This window comes from Trachemys scripta, chromosome 16 (assembly GCF_013100865.1).
Source record: "Trachemys scripta elegans isolate TJP31775 chromosome 16, CAS_Tse_1.0, whole genome shotgun sequence".
NCBI classification, from domain to species: Eukaryota; Metazoa; Chordata; order Testudines; family Emydidae; genus Trachemys; species Trachemys scripta.
In genome coordinates this window covers 1,602,613-1,619,908 of record NC_048313.1, presented here as the reverse complement: position 1 = coordinate 1,619,908, position 17,296 = coordinate 1,602,613, and the positions used below count along the sequence as shown (strand labels likewise).

The window sequence follows — 17,296 nt, the reverse complement described above, 5'->3', positions numbered from 1 at the left end:
GACCGCCCCCAAGACCCTTTGCCCCTTATGAAACCCCTTGGCCCCAGCCTGGTCCGGCACCCTTAACAGCGTGTCACAGCTTTACCGCGTTATATGCGAACCGGCGTTATATCGGGTCGTGTTATATCGGGGTAGAGGTGTAGTTGTGCTTTTCTTTTCTTTTCTTGTAACCAATTCTGACTTTTATGCCTCATTACTTATATTCCCTGAAAATCTTTTTGCAGTTAACAAACTTGTTTATTGTTTTATCTAAGACAGTGTGTTCCAACTGAGGTGTTTGGGAAACTCCATGTGGGATAGCAGGATTTGTGCATATCATTTTCTATTAATAAAATGACGGGCTTTGTATGAGCTTGTATTGTCCAGGAGAGGGCTGGGCAGTCCAAGACAGACATTTCTGGGGACAGTCCAGGACTGGGAGTTTGCTGGTGTTGTTCACCAGTGTAGATCAAAAGCGGCTAGCTGCAGCACTCAGACACTATAACTGGGAGGAACGTACATGCTGCAGGCTGTGTGAGCAGACCAGGAGTGCTAGCTCTCAAACAGTGTAAAAGGCACCCCAGGTTGGAGAACTGAAGTAACACAGCTGTTCATCAGTCCAGATTGTACCCTGGGTAATGTCACGGAGTGTCCCTGTATCCCGCCCCTGCCCCGGCAGCCGGGGGACTCACCTTCCTGCAGTGTCGAATGAGGTCTGTGCCGTGGCTGAATCCTTTCCCACACCCCGGGCAACGGAAGGCGCTCTCCCCCATGTGGACCCTCCGGTGCGCGATCAGGTGCGAGTTCTGCCGGAAGCGCCTCCCGCACTCAGCGCATTGATGGGGTTTCTCTCCAGTGTGCACTCTGCGATGGGCATGGAGGGAGGAGCTGTGCCGGAACCGCTTCCCACACTCGGCGCACGCGTGGGACTTCTCTCCAGTGTGGATCCACTGGTGGGTGGCGAACGCAGAGTGGCCAGCAAAGGTTTTCCCGCATTCAGTGCACTGGTAGGGTCTCTCTCCAGTGTGAACCCGCTGGTGGGTGATCAGGTGCGAGCTCTGCCGGAATCTCCTCCCACACTCAGCGCACTGATGGGGTTTCTCTCCCATGTGCACTCTCCGGTGCGTGTTAAGGGAAGAGCTGTGCCGGAATCTCCTCCCGCACTCAGCGCACTGATGGGGCTTCTCTCCTGTGTGGACTCTCCGGTGCGTGATCAGGTGGGAGCTGTGCCGGAAGCTCTTCCCGCACTCAAGACACTGGTGGGGCCTCTCTCCCGTGTGCACTCTCTGGTGCGTATTGAGGGAGGACCTGTGCTTGAACCTCTTCCCACATTCGGCGCACTGATGGGGCGTCTCTCCTGTATGGACTCTCCAGTGCGTAATAAGGTGTGAGCTGTGCCCAAAACTTTTCCCACATTGAGGACACTGATGGGGCTTCTCTCTGGGTTGGCTCTTTGGCTGGCCCCAGTCAGATTTACTCTGTCTCTTCCCTACAGTGTCTCCCTGCTGCCACTGTGTCCTGCTCGGACTCCCAGAGGAATCCTCTTTGCCAGGACCCTGGGAATCACGCTCTCTGAACCTGTCCGTTAATGCCATGAGAGATTCCACCGTCTTAGGAGCGTTCTGAGCTAGCCCGGCCTCCTCATTGTCAGTTCCCATCCCATTCTCATCTGCAAGAAAAACAGAATCCAGACACAAGTCATTCCCTGGGCTTTGGAGACAGACACATTTGGGAAAGGTTTGCAACCAATAAATCACTAATCATGAGAGTTTAAACCAAAGTGGTGAATCTCTCAATCCTTCCTTGGATGGAAGAACGTACAGGGAGGGGATAGTACAAAGACAGAAAGCAACTTAGCACTAGGAAGGGGCCTGGGGAGCAGCTGTCGGGGCTCCTACTCTCTGCCTCTTCATCTGAAGGCTTTTAAAAAAAATAATTCTTAAATCGTGGCACTAATGGCCCCCTCCACGCAAAGGACCATTCCTTACCTTGCCGTAACTGCGGCTCTTTGAGATGTTGTTGTCAATGTGGGTTCGAGTGTAGGTGTGCAGGAGATGAGACTTGAGCAGCCGTGTCCATCAGGGCCATGCACGCACCATGCACTTCCTCGTGCTCCAATCTGAGAGCTCCATAAAGCGTGGCAAGGCGGCAACCGTCCCTTAGTTCCCTAATTCAGAATCCTGTAGGCGGAGGGCTCCAAACAAGCAGGGATGGAGGGTGGGTCATGTGATCCACACTGGTAACATCCCAGAGAACCAGTTACCGTAGGGTAAGTGACTGTTCTCACTGCTTCAAATACACATCAGTGTGGATCCCGCTGTAGGTGGCTGGCAAGCAGTGTTCTGTCTGGAAGGCAGCGGATCTAGCCCAACAGAGATTGTAGCACTGTTCTCCGGTCCTTTGGCATCTGACCCACAGCTAGGTCAAGACCACAGCGCTTAACGAAGCTCAGGTGGTTACCCCGTGTCACTGCTTTGCAGATTTCAGATACAAGCAGGTGATGTGGCTGGTGCTGCGGTGGAGTAAGCCTCAGAGAGGCCCATCAGCCATCCGGCAATACATCGAGATGCACTGCATGATCCATGTGGATATCCTCTGGAGCCTGCCCTCTCCAAGCACCGGAGATGGCTATGAAGAGACAAGGAGATGGATGGTTTTGTTCTGTCACTGTAGTGCCCCTGAAGTGTCTAGAGAGTGGGTTTGGGAAAGGACACACAGGAGCCGCCAGACTTGTTCAGATGAAATGTTGAGACTACATCGGGGATAAACTTCAGATGAGGTCTCGGCTTCACCTGATCCTTGTGACAGACTGCGTGAGGAGGGTAAGCCATGAGAGCGTGAAGTTCACCGATGCTTCTAGCCAAAGTAAAGGTGTGACAGAACGTACCCCTGTATTCATACCCTACATACTATTGTAATAAACTTTGCACAAAGTATGCCTTGTAAGGTATCATTTGAAAACTTGTAATTTTCTGGTCAGTATCATCTTGATAAAAAGTGTGTGGGAACATTGTAGGTGACGTTATAAGATTCCACTGTGTGGTGTTAACAACACATGTTCCAAACCCACAGCCCTGCCCAAACTGAGATTGGCAAACTGGTCTGTCTCAAACAAAGGAACAGGTGCTCTGCTTAATTTGCATTTAAGCAGTAAACAGAGTCATCAAGCAGGAAGGGAAACAAAGAAAGCTCAAATAGGAGAAAAATGCAGCAGGGAACATCCTTCCACCTAGATTCTTTCACTCCTGGTCTATGTGCGGATGTGCGCCACCAGTAGAAACAGAAAACCTTGATATAATATATATTTTTGAAAAAGTTACCAATAGGGATAATTACTCCAGCCAGGACAGGTTAGGCATTTTAGAACTCACTACTCAAAGAATTAAATTTAAGCATTGGAGAGAAATAAAATTATGAAATGCACAGACCAATCAAAAAACTAAAACAACAGCACCTTGAAAGAATCAAATTACACAGAATATATGTGCATTGAAGGAAGTACCAAGAAGTAACAACAACACAAGTATGTGTTGGGAGGTGAGTGTGTAAGAGAGAGCATGTGTGTGTGTGTGTGTATGTGAGAGAGAGAGTGCGGCACCTGGCATTGGCCACTGTCAGTAGACAGGATACTGGGCTCGATGGACCTTTGGTCTGATCCAGTACGGCCATCCTTATGTTCTTGTTCTTATGTCAGAGACAGAGAAAGTGTGTGTGAGACAGACAGAGTTTGTGTGTGAGTGAGAGAGACAGAGATTGTGTGAGTGTGTGAGAGAGAGACAGTGTGTGAGACAGAGACTGTGTGTATGTGAGAGAGTGTGTGTGAGTGAGACAGACAGTGTGTGTCAGACAGAAAGTGTCAGACAGTGTGTGAGACACAGACTCAATGTGTGTGTATGTGTGTAAGAGAGAGAGAGACTGTGTGTGTGTGTGTAAGAGAGAGAGACTGTGTGTGTGTGTGACAGAGACAGTGTGTGTGTGTGTGTGTCTGTCAGACAGAAAATGTGTGTGTGACAGTGTGTGTCAGACAGTGTGTGAGACACAGACTCAGTGTGTGTGTGTAAGAGAGAGAGACTGTGTGTGAGTGTGTGTGTGACAGAGACAGTGTGTGTGTGTGTGTGTGTGAGAGAGAGAGAGAGACTGTGTGTGTATGTGACAGAGACAGTGTGTGTGTGTGTGTGACAGAGACAGTGTGTGTGTGTGTGTGTGTGCTGGCTGCTGGGAAGTCTATGAGAGACTGTGCACTGTGTCTTTAAGCACAGAGACACTCACCAGAAGGCTAGTTCAGACCACAGCAGCTCCGTCCTGCTCCTGAGTCCTGTCCCTCCTCCCCCGCTCTGTGGAGATGGGGTACATAGGCAGAGGGAGGGGAACACCCTGACACCAGCGCCTCCCCCCCCCCCGCTCTGCACAGCCAGCAAGAGGGTCCTTGGGATCAGCTGGCCAGGGCTCCAGGCAGAGGGCAGGAGCAGCGCAGATGCAGAGCCGCGGGAGGAAGGGCACCCAAACACACGTGCCAGGTGTGCGCGGCTCTGCTAATCACTGTGAGGCACTTGACTGATTCTTGGGCAGCTGCACAGCTTACAGGGAACACTGCTCCTGGTGCCCAGCTGGAAATGACTCTCAAGAGAGGGGCAAATACCCCAAGGCCCCCCCCTTTCTCTCTCCCTTCCCATCATACTCAATGCACCTGAAACAACAAAGGAAGCCTTGGTTGGAGTCTGGGGGAGGGGTTCTAACCTGCAGAATTTGGTCAGTAAGATTGCTGACAGCATATGGTGAGAAACGGCTTGAATCTGATCAGAGCAACAGATCAACTGATACTTGAATCTGATCGTTTGTTAAATTAGCTATTAGTAAACATTTTCTCTTTGTTTTTCTTATAACCATTTCTGACTTTTATGCCTCATTACTTATATTCTTTGTAGTTAATAAACTTGTTTTATCATTTTATCTATTCCAGTGTGTTTAAATTGACGTGTCTGGGAATCTGCATTTGGGGTGGCAAGTTATGCGCATATTATTTCTATTAAAGAAATGGCAGACTTAATATAATTTGTATTGTCCAGGAGAAGGCAGGGCGGTACAGGACATACATTTCTGGGGGGAAATTTACGACTGGGGGTGTGTTGGGGGGGGGTCACCTTGCAGTATAACCAAGGCTGGTGAGAACCAGGGTGTGGCTTGCATGCTGGAAGGCTGTTTGGGGGCAGCCCAGGTGGGGGCTACTTCAGCAAAGCACTGTAAGACACACAACATTACTGGGCCGGAGTGACACAGCTGTTTATTAGTCTGGACTGTTCGCAGGTATGGCACAGAAGACAAGATCTGGCTAGACATTTGTCAGTTTTTTTGCCAGAAAAAGTGACTTCAACAATTTTATTTATGCTAAAACATGTCAATTTCAATTCAGTGTCCCATGGGAAAGAATTTCAATTTTTTTTTTTCCATTTCTGAACATTTGTTTTGGGATTTTTTTTTTTCATTTTTACATTATTTCACATTCACATACAGAAGTAGTGCATAATCAAAATGTCTCCTCTTTGTGTTGGAATTCAATAGTTTTACTCTTTGACACAAATCCAGTGTGGCATGGGACACAGCTAAGAGCGTCTATCTCAGGTCAGACTGCTGGAATACGGGGCATAGACCCCACACTGGTGGATACTCTATCATAAGATTTCACCAAGCCGGTAACAAATGTCTGCTTCCAAATACTCTACTAGTTATTATGGAGCCACAGACAGTCCCCTCTAGCCCTCATGCACTACCGAGACAAACCAGACTTCTGTGATAAATTATGATTAAAACCAGAAATCACAGGTATTAGATTCTTCCAGTTCCAAAAAGCCAGATACTCACCCCCGGTCAAAATATATTTCAGATCTTACCCAAAAACCACGCTAATAGCCAATCCTTTAGTAAATTAAAAACTAAATGTTTATTAACATAATAAAAGAAGAGAGTTATTAAAAGGTTTGAATGAATCATATACATTACAGTTGATTTCAGAGTTTGTAGATCAGGATAATAGCAGTGATGTTAAATCTGCTAGCTTGCAGTAAGTCTCTCCTGATCACCCAAAAGATTGGGGATTCTCAGGCCATTGTTCAAAGCTTCCCTTTGTTAGATAGCATAGTCCAGAGATGTGGTGCAGAAAAAAGTTTTCATTTATACCTTCAGCGCATGCGCATGGAAAGTTACTGTCTCCAACATGGAGTCATGGATCACATGTCCTATGTGCCCTGCTGAGACACTGGCCTCCATCATCCATGTGCTCTCTGAGACATCCTCAGGAGGGGCCCATTGGAAGAGTGGATTCTCCTTGATGGCTCGCCAACCAGGACTGGCTGGTCTTGAAGTAAATCTGTCTTGTGGGTGTTACCCCGGAACACAACATGTTTGAGATACAAACACATAGCAAAGATTCATAACATCACATACAATGATAATACACTCATATAAACAGGGTAATAATACTTAGCAGACTATAACATTCCCATTGATACCTTACAAGGCATACTTTGTACAAGATCTATTGCAGTTGTGTTGGGTTTGTGTCTAAGCGTAAAAGTATTTCGTTACAACACAACCAGGAGGCCTTTTGATTTTAAAAAGATACAACGTTTCAAGCAGTAATAAGGAGGAGTTGCCCTTAACCATTTAAAAAATAAAATTAAAATAAGAAGAATATTTCAATTATATGATGTCATAATATGACAGCAACATAACTAATCTATGTTGACATCATACTGAGCAGTAAAAACCACTGAATCCCCGGAACAAAAGTATGAGCGAACTAATAGGGAACAAGTATTTGATAATGGGCTCTTACAATCTGGCAGAGAAAGATAGGGGACAACTTTCTGATTCAGAAAGTTGAGGAAACAACTAGGGAGTCATCCCTTTTGGATCTGGTTTTGACCAGCACGGATGAATTAGTTGTGAACGCGAAGGTGGTCGGGAACTTGGGAGGAAGTGATCATGATCTGATAGAATTCACGATCCTAAGGAAAGGAAGCCATGGAAACAGGGATACTGGACTTCAGAAAGGCAGATTTCAACCAACTCAAGATCAGTTAGGAAAAAAGGAGTCAAAGTGGGGGCTGGCAGTTCCTAAAAGATGTAATACTGAAGGCTAACAGCAAGCTATTCCAATGCAAAGGAAAGATAAGAAGAGGCACAGGAAACCAATGTGGCTGCACAAGGAGCTTTTTAGCTATCTAAAATCCCAAAGGGATGCTTACAGGAAATGGAGGGGCATGTCACCAAGGAAGTATATATGGGAACTCATGGATGACAGGCGAGGTCCTGAAAACAGGAGAAGGACTAAGGTGGTTCCTATCTTTAAAAAGGGGGGAAAGGAGGAGCCGGGAAACTACAGACCAGCCAGCCTGACCGCAATACCTGGGAAACTACTAGAGCAATGGATAAAACATTCCATTTGCAAATACCTGGAGGCTGGAAGGGTGATGACTAGCAGCCAGCATGGATTTACTAAGAACAAATCATGTCAAACCAGCTTAATTTCCTTCTTTGACAGGGTAACTGGTTTGGTGGACATGGGGAATGCAGTGGATATAATATACCTGGACTTTAGCAAGGCTTTTGATGCAGTCCCACATGACATTCTGATAAGTAAGGTGGAGAAATGCAGGCTCAGTAGAACTATAATTAAGTTAACACATAATTGGTTAAACAATCACAAACAAAGAATAACTATTACTGGAATAATATCAGCCTGAAAGGGAGAAGGGATAGCTCAGTGGTTTGAGCATTAGCCTGCTAAACCCAGGGTTGTGAGTTCAATCCTTAAGGGGGCCATTTAGGGATCTGGGGCAAAAATCTGTCTGGGGATTGGTCCTGCTTTGAGCAGGGGGTTGGACTAGATGACCTGCTGAGATCCCTTCCAACCCTGATATTCTATGAGGTCTCAAGCAGGGATCTGTTCTGGGCCTGATGTTGTTTAACATCTTTTTTAATGACCTGGATGTAGGACTAAAAAGCATATTGAAATCTGCAGATGACACAAAGCTAAGGGGAGTTGCAAACACTTTGGAGGATAGAGCTAAAATTCAAAGGGATCTTGATAAATTGGAAAACTGGGGTATAGACAACATAACGAAATTCAACAAAGACAATTGTAAGGTGCTACGCTTAGGGAAGAAAAACCAAATGCACAAATACAGAATAGGGGATAACTGGTTTGACAGCAGCACGGCTGAGAAGGATCTGGGAGTTGAGGTGGATCCCAACCTCAACGTGAGTCAGCAACGCGATGCTGTTGCAAAAAAAGCAAATGCAATTTTGGGTTGCATTAACAGAGGCATAGCCTGCAAGTCACGGGAAGGGATAGTATCTCTCTACTAGACGCTGGTTAGGCCTCAGCTGCAGTACTGTATCCAATTTTGGTCACCAATGTATAGAAAGGATGCAGAGAAACAAAGATGATCAGAGGGATGGAATGCAAGGCGTATGAGCAAAGACTGAAGGAATTGGGTGTGTTTAGTCTTGAAAAGAGGAGATTGAGAGGGGACATGAGAGCGGTCTTCAAGTATCTGAAAGGCTGCAATAAAAAAGATGCAGAAAAATTCTTCTCTCTTGCTAGAGGGCAGGACGAGGCAATGGGTTCAAACTACAGCCCAGCAGTTTTAGACTTAGGCTAGGTCTACACTACAGTTAGGTTGACGTAAGACAGTTTACATTGACCTAATTATGTCAGTGCCCAGACTACAGCCTTCTGCTGATGTAAGTGCCCTCCTCCACTGACATCATAACTTCACCCCCACGAGAGGCGTAAGGCTTATATTGGTGTAGTTTGGGCGATGCAGTGTCCGTGTAGACACTGCGTTACTTATATGGGCTGTTGGCTGTCATTCTTGTCAATTTCATGGCTCCAGCTGTGAAACTTCATAACTATAAGAACCGCAGGCGCTAACGTCTCCTGGCGCCGGTGGGTGCTCACGCCCTGCCCCCATTCCAACCCCTTCTCCCAAAGTCCCTGCCCCCTCCTTGCCCCTATTGGACTCCTTCCCCAAATCCCCGCCCTGGCCCCGCCTCTTCCCGAGCGCACCGCATTCCTGCTCTTTCCCCCTCCCTCCCACAGCTTGTTACGCCATGAAACAGCTGTTTCGTGGCGGCAAGCACTGGGAGAAGAAGCGTGGACGGCGCACTCAGGGGAGGAGGTGGAGGTGAGCTGGGACGGGGGCGGGGAGTCTAGCTGCCGGTGGGTGTGGAGCACCCACCAATTTTTCCCCAAGCGGGCTCCAGCCCCAGAGCACCCACAGAGTCGGCGCCTATGGTAAGAACAGTAGGACAACAGAACTGACTGCCTCGGAAAGTCGTGGAAGCTCCTTCACTGGAGGTTTTCAAAAAGAGGCTGGACAGCCACCTGTCTTGGATGGTTTAGACGTAAGAAATCCTATATCTTGGGAGGGGGTTAGACTTGATGACCCTTGCAGTACCTTCTAATCCTGATTCTATAACTAGGGCCCTACCAAATTCACGTCCATTTTGGTCAATTTCACAGACATGGGATTTAAAAAAATCACAAATCTCATGATTTCAGATATTTAAATCTGAAATTTCACGGTGGTGTAATTATAGGGGTCCTGACCCAAAAAGGAGCTGCGGGGGCATCACAAGGTTATTGTAGGGGGGGGGTTGTGGTACTGCTACCCTTACTTCTGCGCTGCTGCTGACGGCAGCGCTGCCTTCAGGACTGGGCAGCCAGAGAGCGGCGGCTGCTGGCTGGGAGCCCAGCTCTGAAGGCAGAACTCCTGCCAGCAGCAGCGCAGAAGTAAGGATGGCCTGGTATGGTATTGCCACCCTTCTGCGCTGCTGCCTTCAGAGCTGGGCCCTCGAACAGTAGCCACCACTCTCCGGCCACCCAGCTCTGCAGACAGCAGCGCAGAAGTAAGGGTCACCTGGTATGGTATTGCCACCCTTACTTCTGCACTGCTGCTGGCAATATCGTGACACCTCCTAAAACAACCTTGCAACCCCCCCAACCCCATTTTGGGTCAGCACCCCCAGTTTGAGAAACTGTCTCCCCTTTGAAATCTGTGTGCTATAGGGTAAAAGCACACAAAAGACCAGATTTCACAGTCTGTGACGCGTTTTTCATGGCCGTGAATTTGGTAGGGCCCTATCTATAACACAATTCAAGGGGTGGAAGTTGAAGCTCGACAAATTCAGACTGGAAATAAGGTATAATTTTTTATCTTTTTTTTTTTTTTTTTTTTAAACAGTGAGGGTAGTTAGCCACTGGAACAATTCACCAAAGATCATGGTGGATTCTTCATCACTGGCAATTTTATAATCAAGATTGGATGTTGTTCTAAAAGAGCTGCTCTAGGAATTATTTGGGGAAGTTCTCTGGGCCATGTTATACTGGAGATCAGGATAAATGACAACAATGGTCCCTTCTGGCCTTCCCATCTATTAATCTAGGTCAGTAGCAATAGCACACATTACTGTTGATAGGTCATGAAATCACGTCAAAATAATCAAAATATAAAAATGAAAAAACAAAATTAGAAATAAAATTTTAAAATTCCAAAATGAAATTCTGAATTTTTCCAAAACACATTTTTTCCCCAAAGAAATTTTTTTTTTTTAACTTTTTGAACTGCCATTTTGAGGAATACATTCTCATGGACGTTTTCCTTGCTTTTCACAACTCTTGCACCAGTAGGGAGCAGTCTGTGTCCATTCCACTCAACCAACCAACATCCAGACCGGCAGATGCAATGATTTCAGATCTAGAGGCAATGTCTGACCATGACCCTGCAACAATATGTCCAGACAACCTGGAAGTGGGAGACTAAACACACATCTGGAGCAGGTCCGCTAGCCAGAATAGCCTTGTCTGTTAAGGAGACATTAGAATCAGCGTGGCTTTGTCCTCTCTGATCTGCAATATCCCCTGGGGATCAGCAGAATCAGTGGGAAAGCGAGGCCTTGATTCCCTGGGAAGAAGAAGGTATTTTGTAACAAGTCCAAGCTCATGCCCCCACTGTTGCAAAAGGCCAGACATGCCGTGTTGTCCTTGATGATGAACAGGTTTATTATGGGAATCCACCACCACTGCAATATCGGCTCTGTGATGGACCTCCGTCACTGACCACTCGTGGTTGGGAATGAATCGTCTGCTTGGGAAATCTGCCAGATTGTTGCTGACTGCTGGGAGATAAAGTACATTGTAGATGTGTGGTCTGTTAGTATCAGCACTGTGGTATGGCACAGAACAGGCTGGAATGCCATGCAAGCTAAGAGCCATGTCCTTTCCGGAGCAGGTCCCTTACATCTACAGCGGATTCAGTCAGGCTCCCCAACCAGTTCCTGAGGCATCCATGACTAGCATTACTGTCAGAGGGTGTATGTGTAGGAGAATGGCCTTCTTCAAACAATTCTGGGGTCTAACCATCAATTCAGGACATGTGGGGGAACAACTTTTGCTCATGCTGTGTTTAGTAGGAGAATAGACAGATCTCAGCCAGGCCTGCAATGGCCTCAAGTGAAGTCTGCCAAGCAGCATCACATCTATGCAGGCTGCCATATGTTCTCTTTCAAGTAAGACCCTAAGGAACCATATGTTGGATTTTAATTAAGTAATGCGATACATGTTTCTTCTCTGTAAGACCAAGTACATTGGCCCAAAAGCCACAAACAAGAACTTTAAGTAATTGCTTTTGATGTTTTATACTAGTTCCTTTCAAACCAAACACTCGAAATAGCAAGGGCCTCACTTATAAAAGTGCCCTAAGACAAGTGCATCCTTACTCCTTGGAGAACTACTTAAAGTGCGATAAACATATTAGAGATACTAAAGAACTGATTGCTGATAAATAACTGTAATAGGAAATCTTAGTGATTTGTATTGTTCTCTACTATAACTGCTTGGCTTCAATGCTGTTTATATAAATAATTTGCAGGAGAGTCCGTTTTATTCATTACATGCCTCGAACCTCTGATATCTGAACTTAATCTATAAAACTATTGATTGCATCTCTACATGGTTCTTGGTGAATTAATGAACTTGTTGATTGGTTAAGAACAACTAAGTGTCCTGATTTGAAAAGTACTGTACAAGGTAACTATAGACCTGAGAAAAACCTGATGCTAAAAATTAGTAAACCCCAGACTCAATGAAAAGGGGTTATCATGATTAAATTCCATTAAAATATTGGCTATAATATTTATCAAATTGGCAAATCTAATTGGTTAGATTTCTACCTGCCACCTCGGCAAAGCCATAAAATTAGCCCCTTTCACATGTACTAGGTACTTCCTGTGAGCAGGAAGCATGAAGTACGCATCCTGTAAGTATTATTATAATTTGTTTGATGGTAGCACCTAGATGCTGTAGTCATGGACCAAGACTACACTGTGATAGAGCCACGAACCAATCTTGAGCCTCAAAGGATGGGCTGATGAAGGCAAGTGTTACACCATCCCGAATCTTCTCTGGTCTAGGATAGGACGAAGACCTCCCCTTTCTTCTTCAGGATAAGAAAATACCAGCTTTTCCCCCTGTACTCCTGAGGTACTTCCTCTATGGATTCTAGATAAACCAGGAGGCAACTTGTTTTTTTTTCCCCAGTATTTTTATGGGATGGGTCCTTGAAGGACAGGGAAAGGGGCAGAAGTTGGAATTGGACAGGGTAGCCACAGGCAACTACGTCTGGCATCCATCTGTCTGTTACTATGACAGCCCAAACTCAATGGAATGGGGAAAAGTGACATCCAAAGGAGGGGTCAACTCTCCACTGGTGTGAATGTGGCACTCAACTTTCATTTCAAACCTGCTGCATGGTACCAAGTGTGGAGTGGCTAATGAGGGTGTCCTCCTGGGGTATCCCGGTCACTTTTGTGGTGGATATTTGGAGGGTCTATTCTCTGAGTAGGATGCCCTCTGCCAAGGCTACCCCAAGTATTTATAAGGTTTAAAGTTTGAGACTGGTGTGTAAATTTGTAGTGAGTGCAATGTGGCCCTCTAGTCCTTGAGGGAGTGAAGAGCATCATCTGCAAGCTCACTCAATAATTCATGGCCTCAAACAGCAGATCTTCAATTGTCTGCAGTACCCCTTTAGGGAGGCCCACAGCTTGCAACCACAAGGCTCTCCTGATGGTCCCAGCAGTGACCGTGGACCTAGCTGCTGTGTCTGATGTGTCTATAGTGACCTGGAGGGACAATCTGGCCTGAGCTGTCCTACCATAATAATATCATCCTTGAACTCCTGAGAAATTCAAGATAAATGGGGTGACCCTTTCCCAGCTTAGGTAGTTGTACTTTGCCAAGAAGGCTTGTGTCATAAATATAGAGGAAAGAGTAGCATAAAATCCCTCCTTGGCAGCTGTACTGAATTGCCTTACCTGTAAGGGATTAAACAGTTCAAATAACCTAGTTAGCACCTGACCAGAAGGACCAATAAGGAAAGAAGATACTTTCAAATCTGGGGGGGAAGAATTTGTTTGTTGTTCTCTTTGTTTTGTTCCGTCTCCGGACAGAGAGAGAAGCCAAACAGGTACAACATCCCCTGAAAATATACGTAGAATAATCCATCTAAAAATCACAGAAATTGTAAGTAGGGCAAGGAAATGCATTAGGTTATCTTTTGTTTTAGCTTCTAAATTTTTCCTATGCTACAGAGGTAGTTTTATTCCTGTTTTTGTAACTGTGAAGCTGAGCTAGAGAGGAATCCTCTGTGTTTTAAATCTTTTTGTTACCCTGTAAAGTTACCTTCCATCCTGATTTTGCAAGTATGATTCTTTTACTTTTTTCTTTATAATAAAGTTCTTCTTTTAAGAACCTGATTGGTTTTTAGTGTCCTGAAGACAAAGGATCTGGTCTGTGCTCTCATTATTCTCAAGCCTCCCCAGGAAAGGGGGGTGAAGGGGCTTGCGGGGATATTTTGGGGGGATAGGGATTCCATGTGACCCTTCCCTGAATTTTTGTGCAAATCACTTGGTGGTGGCAGCAATACCGTCCAAGGACAAGGAAAAGAATTTGTGCCTTGGGGAAGTTTTAACCTAAACTGGTAGAATATAATCTTAGGGGGTCTTTCATGCGGGTCCCCACATCTGTACCCCAGAGTTCAGAGTGTGGGGGGGAACCCCTGACAGTGTGGCAGTTTGAAATATGAAGATGGAGTGAGGCAGAGCTATGCTCCTTCCTCCCAAAACGGTCTAGCTGTTTTGGATCCTCATCTTGGGGGGTACTTTTTGTTTGTTTTGATTTTTCGCAAACAGCAGATACAACCGGTGAGCCTAGTGCTGGATGTAATAATCCTGGCCTGGCACTAGCACCTGCTTCAGTTTTGACCAACGGGGTAATGTTAGGGCCTGCATATGTAACACGGCAGCATAGAGTGCTGTCCTAGGGGGAGAGACAGTCGACGAGAGGGCAGCTCAAGCCGGAGAGGGGGCTCGGAATCTGCCGTAGAATAGGCAGTGGGAAGGCAGTTCAAGAAGGAGGTAAAAAGAGACCGCACTGAGGCAAACTGGAGATTTCCTGAGGAAGCTGGGGAAAGGAAGTTGGACCATGAAAGGCAGTGTACAAGGAACCTGGCCACGAGGGGCACAGAGCGTATGGCCAGTGAGGTGATCATTGAGACACTGACAGAGGGATACAGTTTGGGTGCCTGGAAAGGGGTATGGCCCTCCAGCTGAGAAGCAGGTGCATCTGTTGGAAAGAGATGCAGTCATCGTAGCATCGAAGTAATGGAGCATCAAAAGCCAGAGAGAGGGAAAGATGGGACAGCTGGGGTGAAGCTGGACTTTGCAGCCAGGGAGAGGAGTCGGCAATTCCCTCTTGGGGTGACACAGCGTGTTGTGAAAAAAACCTTCTTTTACTGTGATGGTAATTTAAAGTTTATTATTTTCCTGAGCCAGTATTTGATGCTACTTTACATTATTTATATTATATTCTATTACCGTTCCTGCCAACTTTCTGGGATTTTTCAGTTGGACAGTTTAAAATGTAAGGTAACCTCCAGCGTGTTGGTTTGTCTCTGCTCACCTCACAGTAGGCATAGACTAGCTGAGGCCCAGGTCACTGCATTGTGTGCATAAAGTACTGTTTTGTGGCACCTCGTGGTGCCTTTCTGCTTGTTTGGCTGTGAGCGGGTGTTGGTCGCAGTGATTTTGTGACTTCTAGGATACTATCGTTAATCGGAAGACTGACTCTGGCTGGTGTGGCCGAGCACAGGTTGTCAAACAGCATACGTGCCTTTTCCTCTACCACAGAGGTTTCTGTATCCAGGGTCTCTGCAATTCTGGAAAGCAGGCCCTGGAAAGTCCTGAAGTTGTCCAGAGCTGATGTTGGCAGAGACGACAGCTTCATCTGGACATGAAGAGAGGGTGCCCCCATTCAGATGCGCTCACCTCAACTCCCTGCTTCTGTTCTCCCAAGACAGATGATGACAATCCGACTATCAGTGCACAGGTGAACCTTAATCTTCTCTTTCTAGGATGGGAAGAACTGCTCCCAGAGGCACGGGATGGGGGTGCCCAGCATGTCCATGGTGGCATGTCATACAGAAATGGCTGGCTTGCTTGTGGCTGGCCAGTCCAGTGCCACCCTATAGAGAGGTTGGAGGGACAAGCCTCTAGACCATTCTATAGTCTTCCCTTGTTTTCAGAGGGAAGGGTTCTCTGCTAGAGATCAGCATGAATGAGTGCCCTGGAGATCGGGATGATGAAGAAATGTCCTCAATGATTGGTGCCAACTTATACGGCGATTTCGTGCTGTGATGGGAGCATGCATTGGTGCCAATCGAGGCAGCGGTACCTGGGACATCATCAGTACTGGTTCCTCTAATAAGGAGTCCCCAGGTTCCATTCACAACTGTGTTGCTGACAGCAGTACCAGTCCTATGGATGGTGTTAAGATCAGGACTGGGACATGTTTCTCCAGAGCCAAGCTTATGATTGAGAGAGATTCACCAGCCTTTGCAACTGTAGAGAGCCTAGTAGTCTTCTCCCTGGAGAGCTGATCCTTGTCTCCACCTCTCCTTATGGAAGGACGCTGAGTGGTTCCTGGATCCGTGTCTGCCTCGGTGTTCCGACTTCCCTCATCTCTTGGTGCTGGATTTGAAACCAGGGTCACAAATGCAGAGGTCACTAGTGCTGAGTCTTTCTCTGGTATCAACTTCTTGTCCACACTGGTTTTAGCAGTGGTGTGCCAGATAGTATGAGCACTAGCGGAGGATGACTTCATGGGAGCCTGGTCCTATCTAGAGGAAGATCCTCTCTCTTCTGGAACCGAGATGATCCACATGGATTTCTCCAGCAAGTAAAACTTGAAGCAGGTGTCATGGGATTTTTGTATTCAGACTGAGCACCGCCCAGGGATATGTATTTCCCTGAGGCAAAAAAGACGGGCTGCGGCTGTCAGCTAACAGGATGAGTCCCTCACAGGATGGACAGGCCTTGTAGCCCAAAGCCTGCAAGTCTGCCGTTACATGCGGACAGGACGCAAAACAAAAAGGGATTTTTTCATTTTGTTTTTAAAATAATCAGAAAAAAAGAGTAAAACAAAATTCAAATCGTTAACGTAAGACAAAATACAGGATAGGTCTTGATCCGAAGAGAGCTCAGAGAAAAACTCTTACAGGGTAGCAGGCGAACTCAATAGCTCTTTCTCGCTGCCACAGATGGGAAGAGGGAACTGAGGAACAATTGTAGCCACTTTACCCTTTATGATCTCAGAAGTGCACAGCGCATGTGCAACCCCTACAGATACTGCTGTCCAAGAGATTCCGAGCTCACACACAGGCCGTGCTGAGCGGATGTTCCAAGAGGCGCAGACTCAGCCCAGGGACCAGCACCACCCATGGGGTCGCGGGCAGGGAGCCCTGCGCCGCCCCTCGGTCACTGCACAGCCACTGCAGAGACTGCCAGTATCCCCCTGGGCCCTGTCCCATGCCTGCCTACCCCTGGGCCCCTGCCTACCCCCCACCCCTACACCTGGGCTGGGCCCCTTCCAGCCCCTATCCCTTCTGCCCCTACCCCATGCCTGGCCCTATCCCCACCTGCTTCTACCCTTGAGTCCCTGTCAACCCCTATCCCCACATGCCACCACCTGCCCCTAACCCCATCTCCTGCCTGCCCCTATCCATACCTGCTCCTACCCCATAGCCCCTGCCAGCCCCTATCCCCACGTGCCCCTAATCCCACCCCTGCCAGCCCCTATCCCCACCTGCCTCTGCCCCAACCTCATCTCCTGCCTGCCCTTATCCCCACCTACTCCTACCCCATAGCCCCTGCCAGCCCCTGTCCCCACGTGCCCCTAATCCCACCCCCTGCCCCTATCCCC

The 17,296-nt window shown here is 47.1% G+C and overlaps 1 protein-coding gene across 1 annotated transcript in view; it reads right to left on the bottom strand.

The window, feature by feature from the left end:
- Positions 1-17,296, bottom strand: part of LOC117889244 (zinc finger protein 3-like) — a 39,431-nt gene that overhangs the window by 6,887 nt on the left and 15,248 nt on the right. Inside the window, exon 2 of the mRNA XM_034793171.1 lies at positions 672-1,648. Within this exon, the coding sequence (XP_034649062.1) occupies positions 672-1,648 (977 nt within the window). The remainder of the gene's footprint in view (positions 1-671; positions 1,649-17,296) is intronic.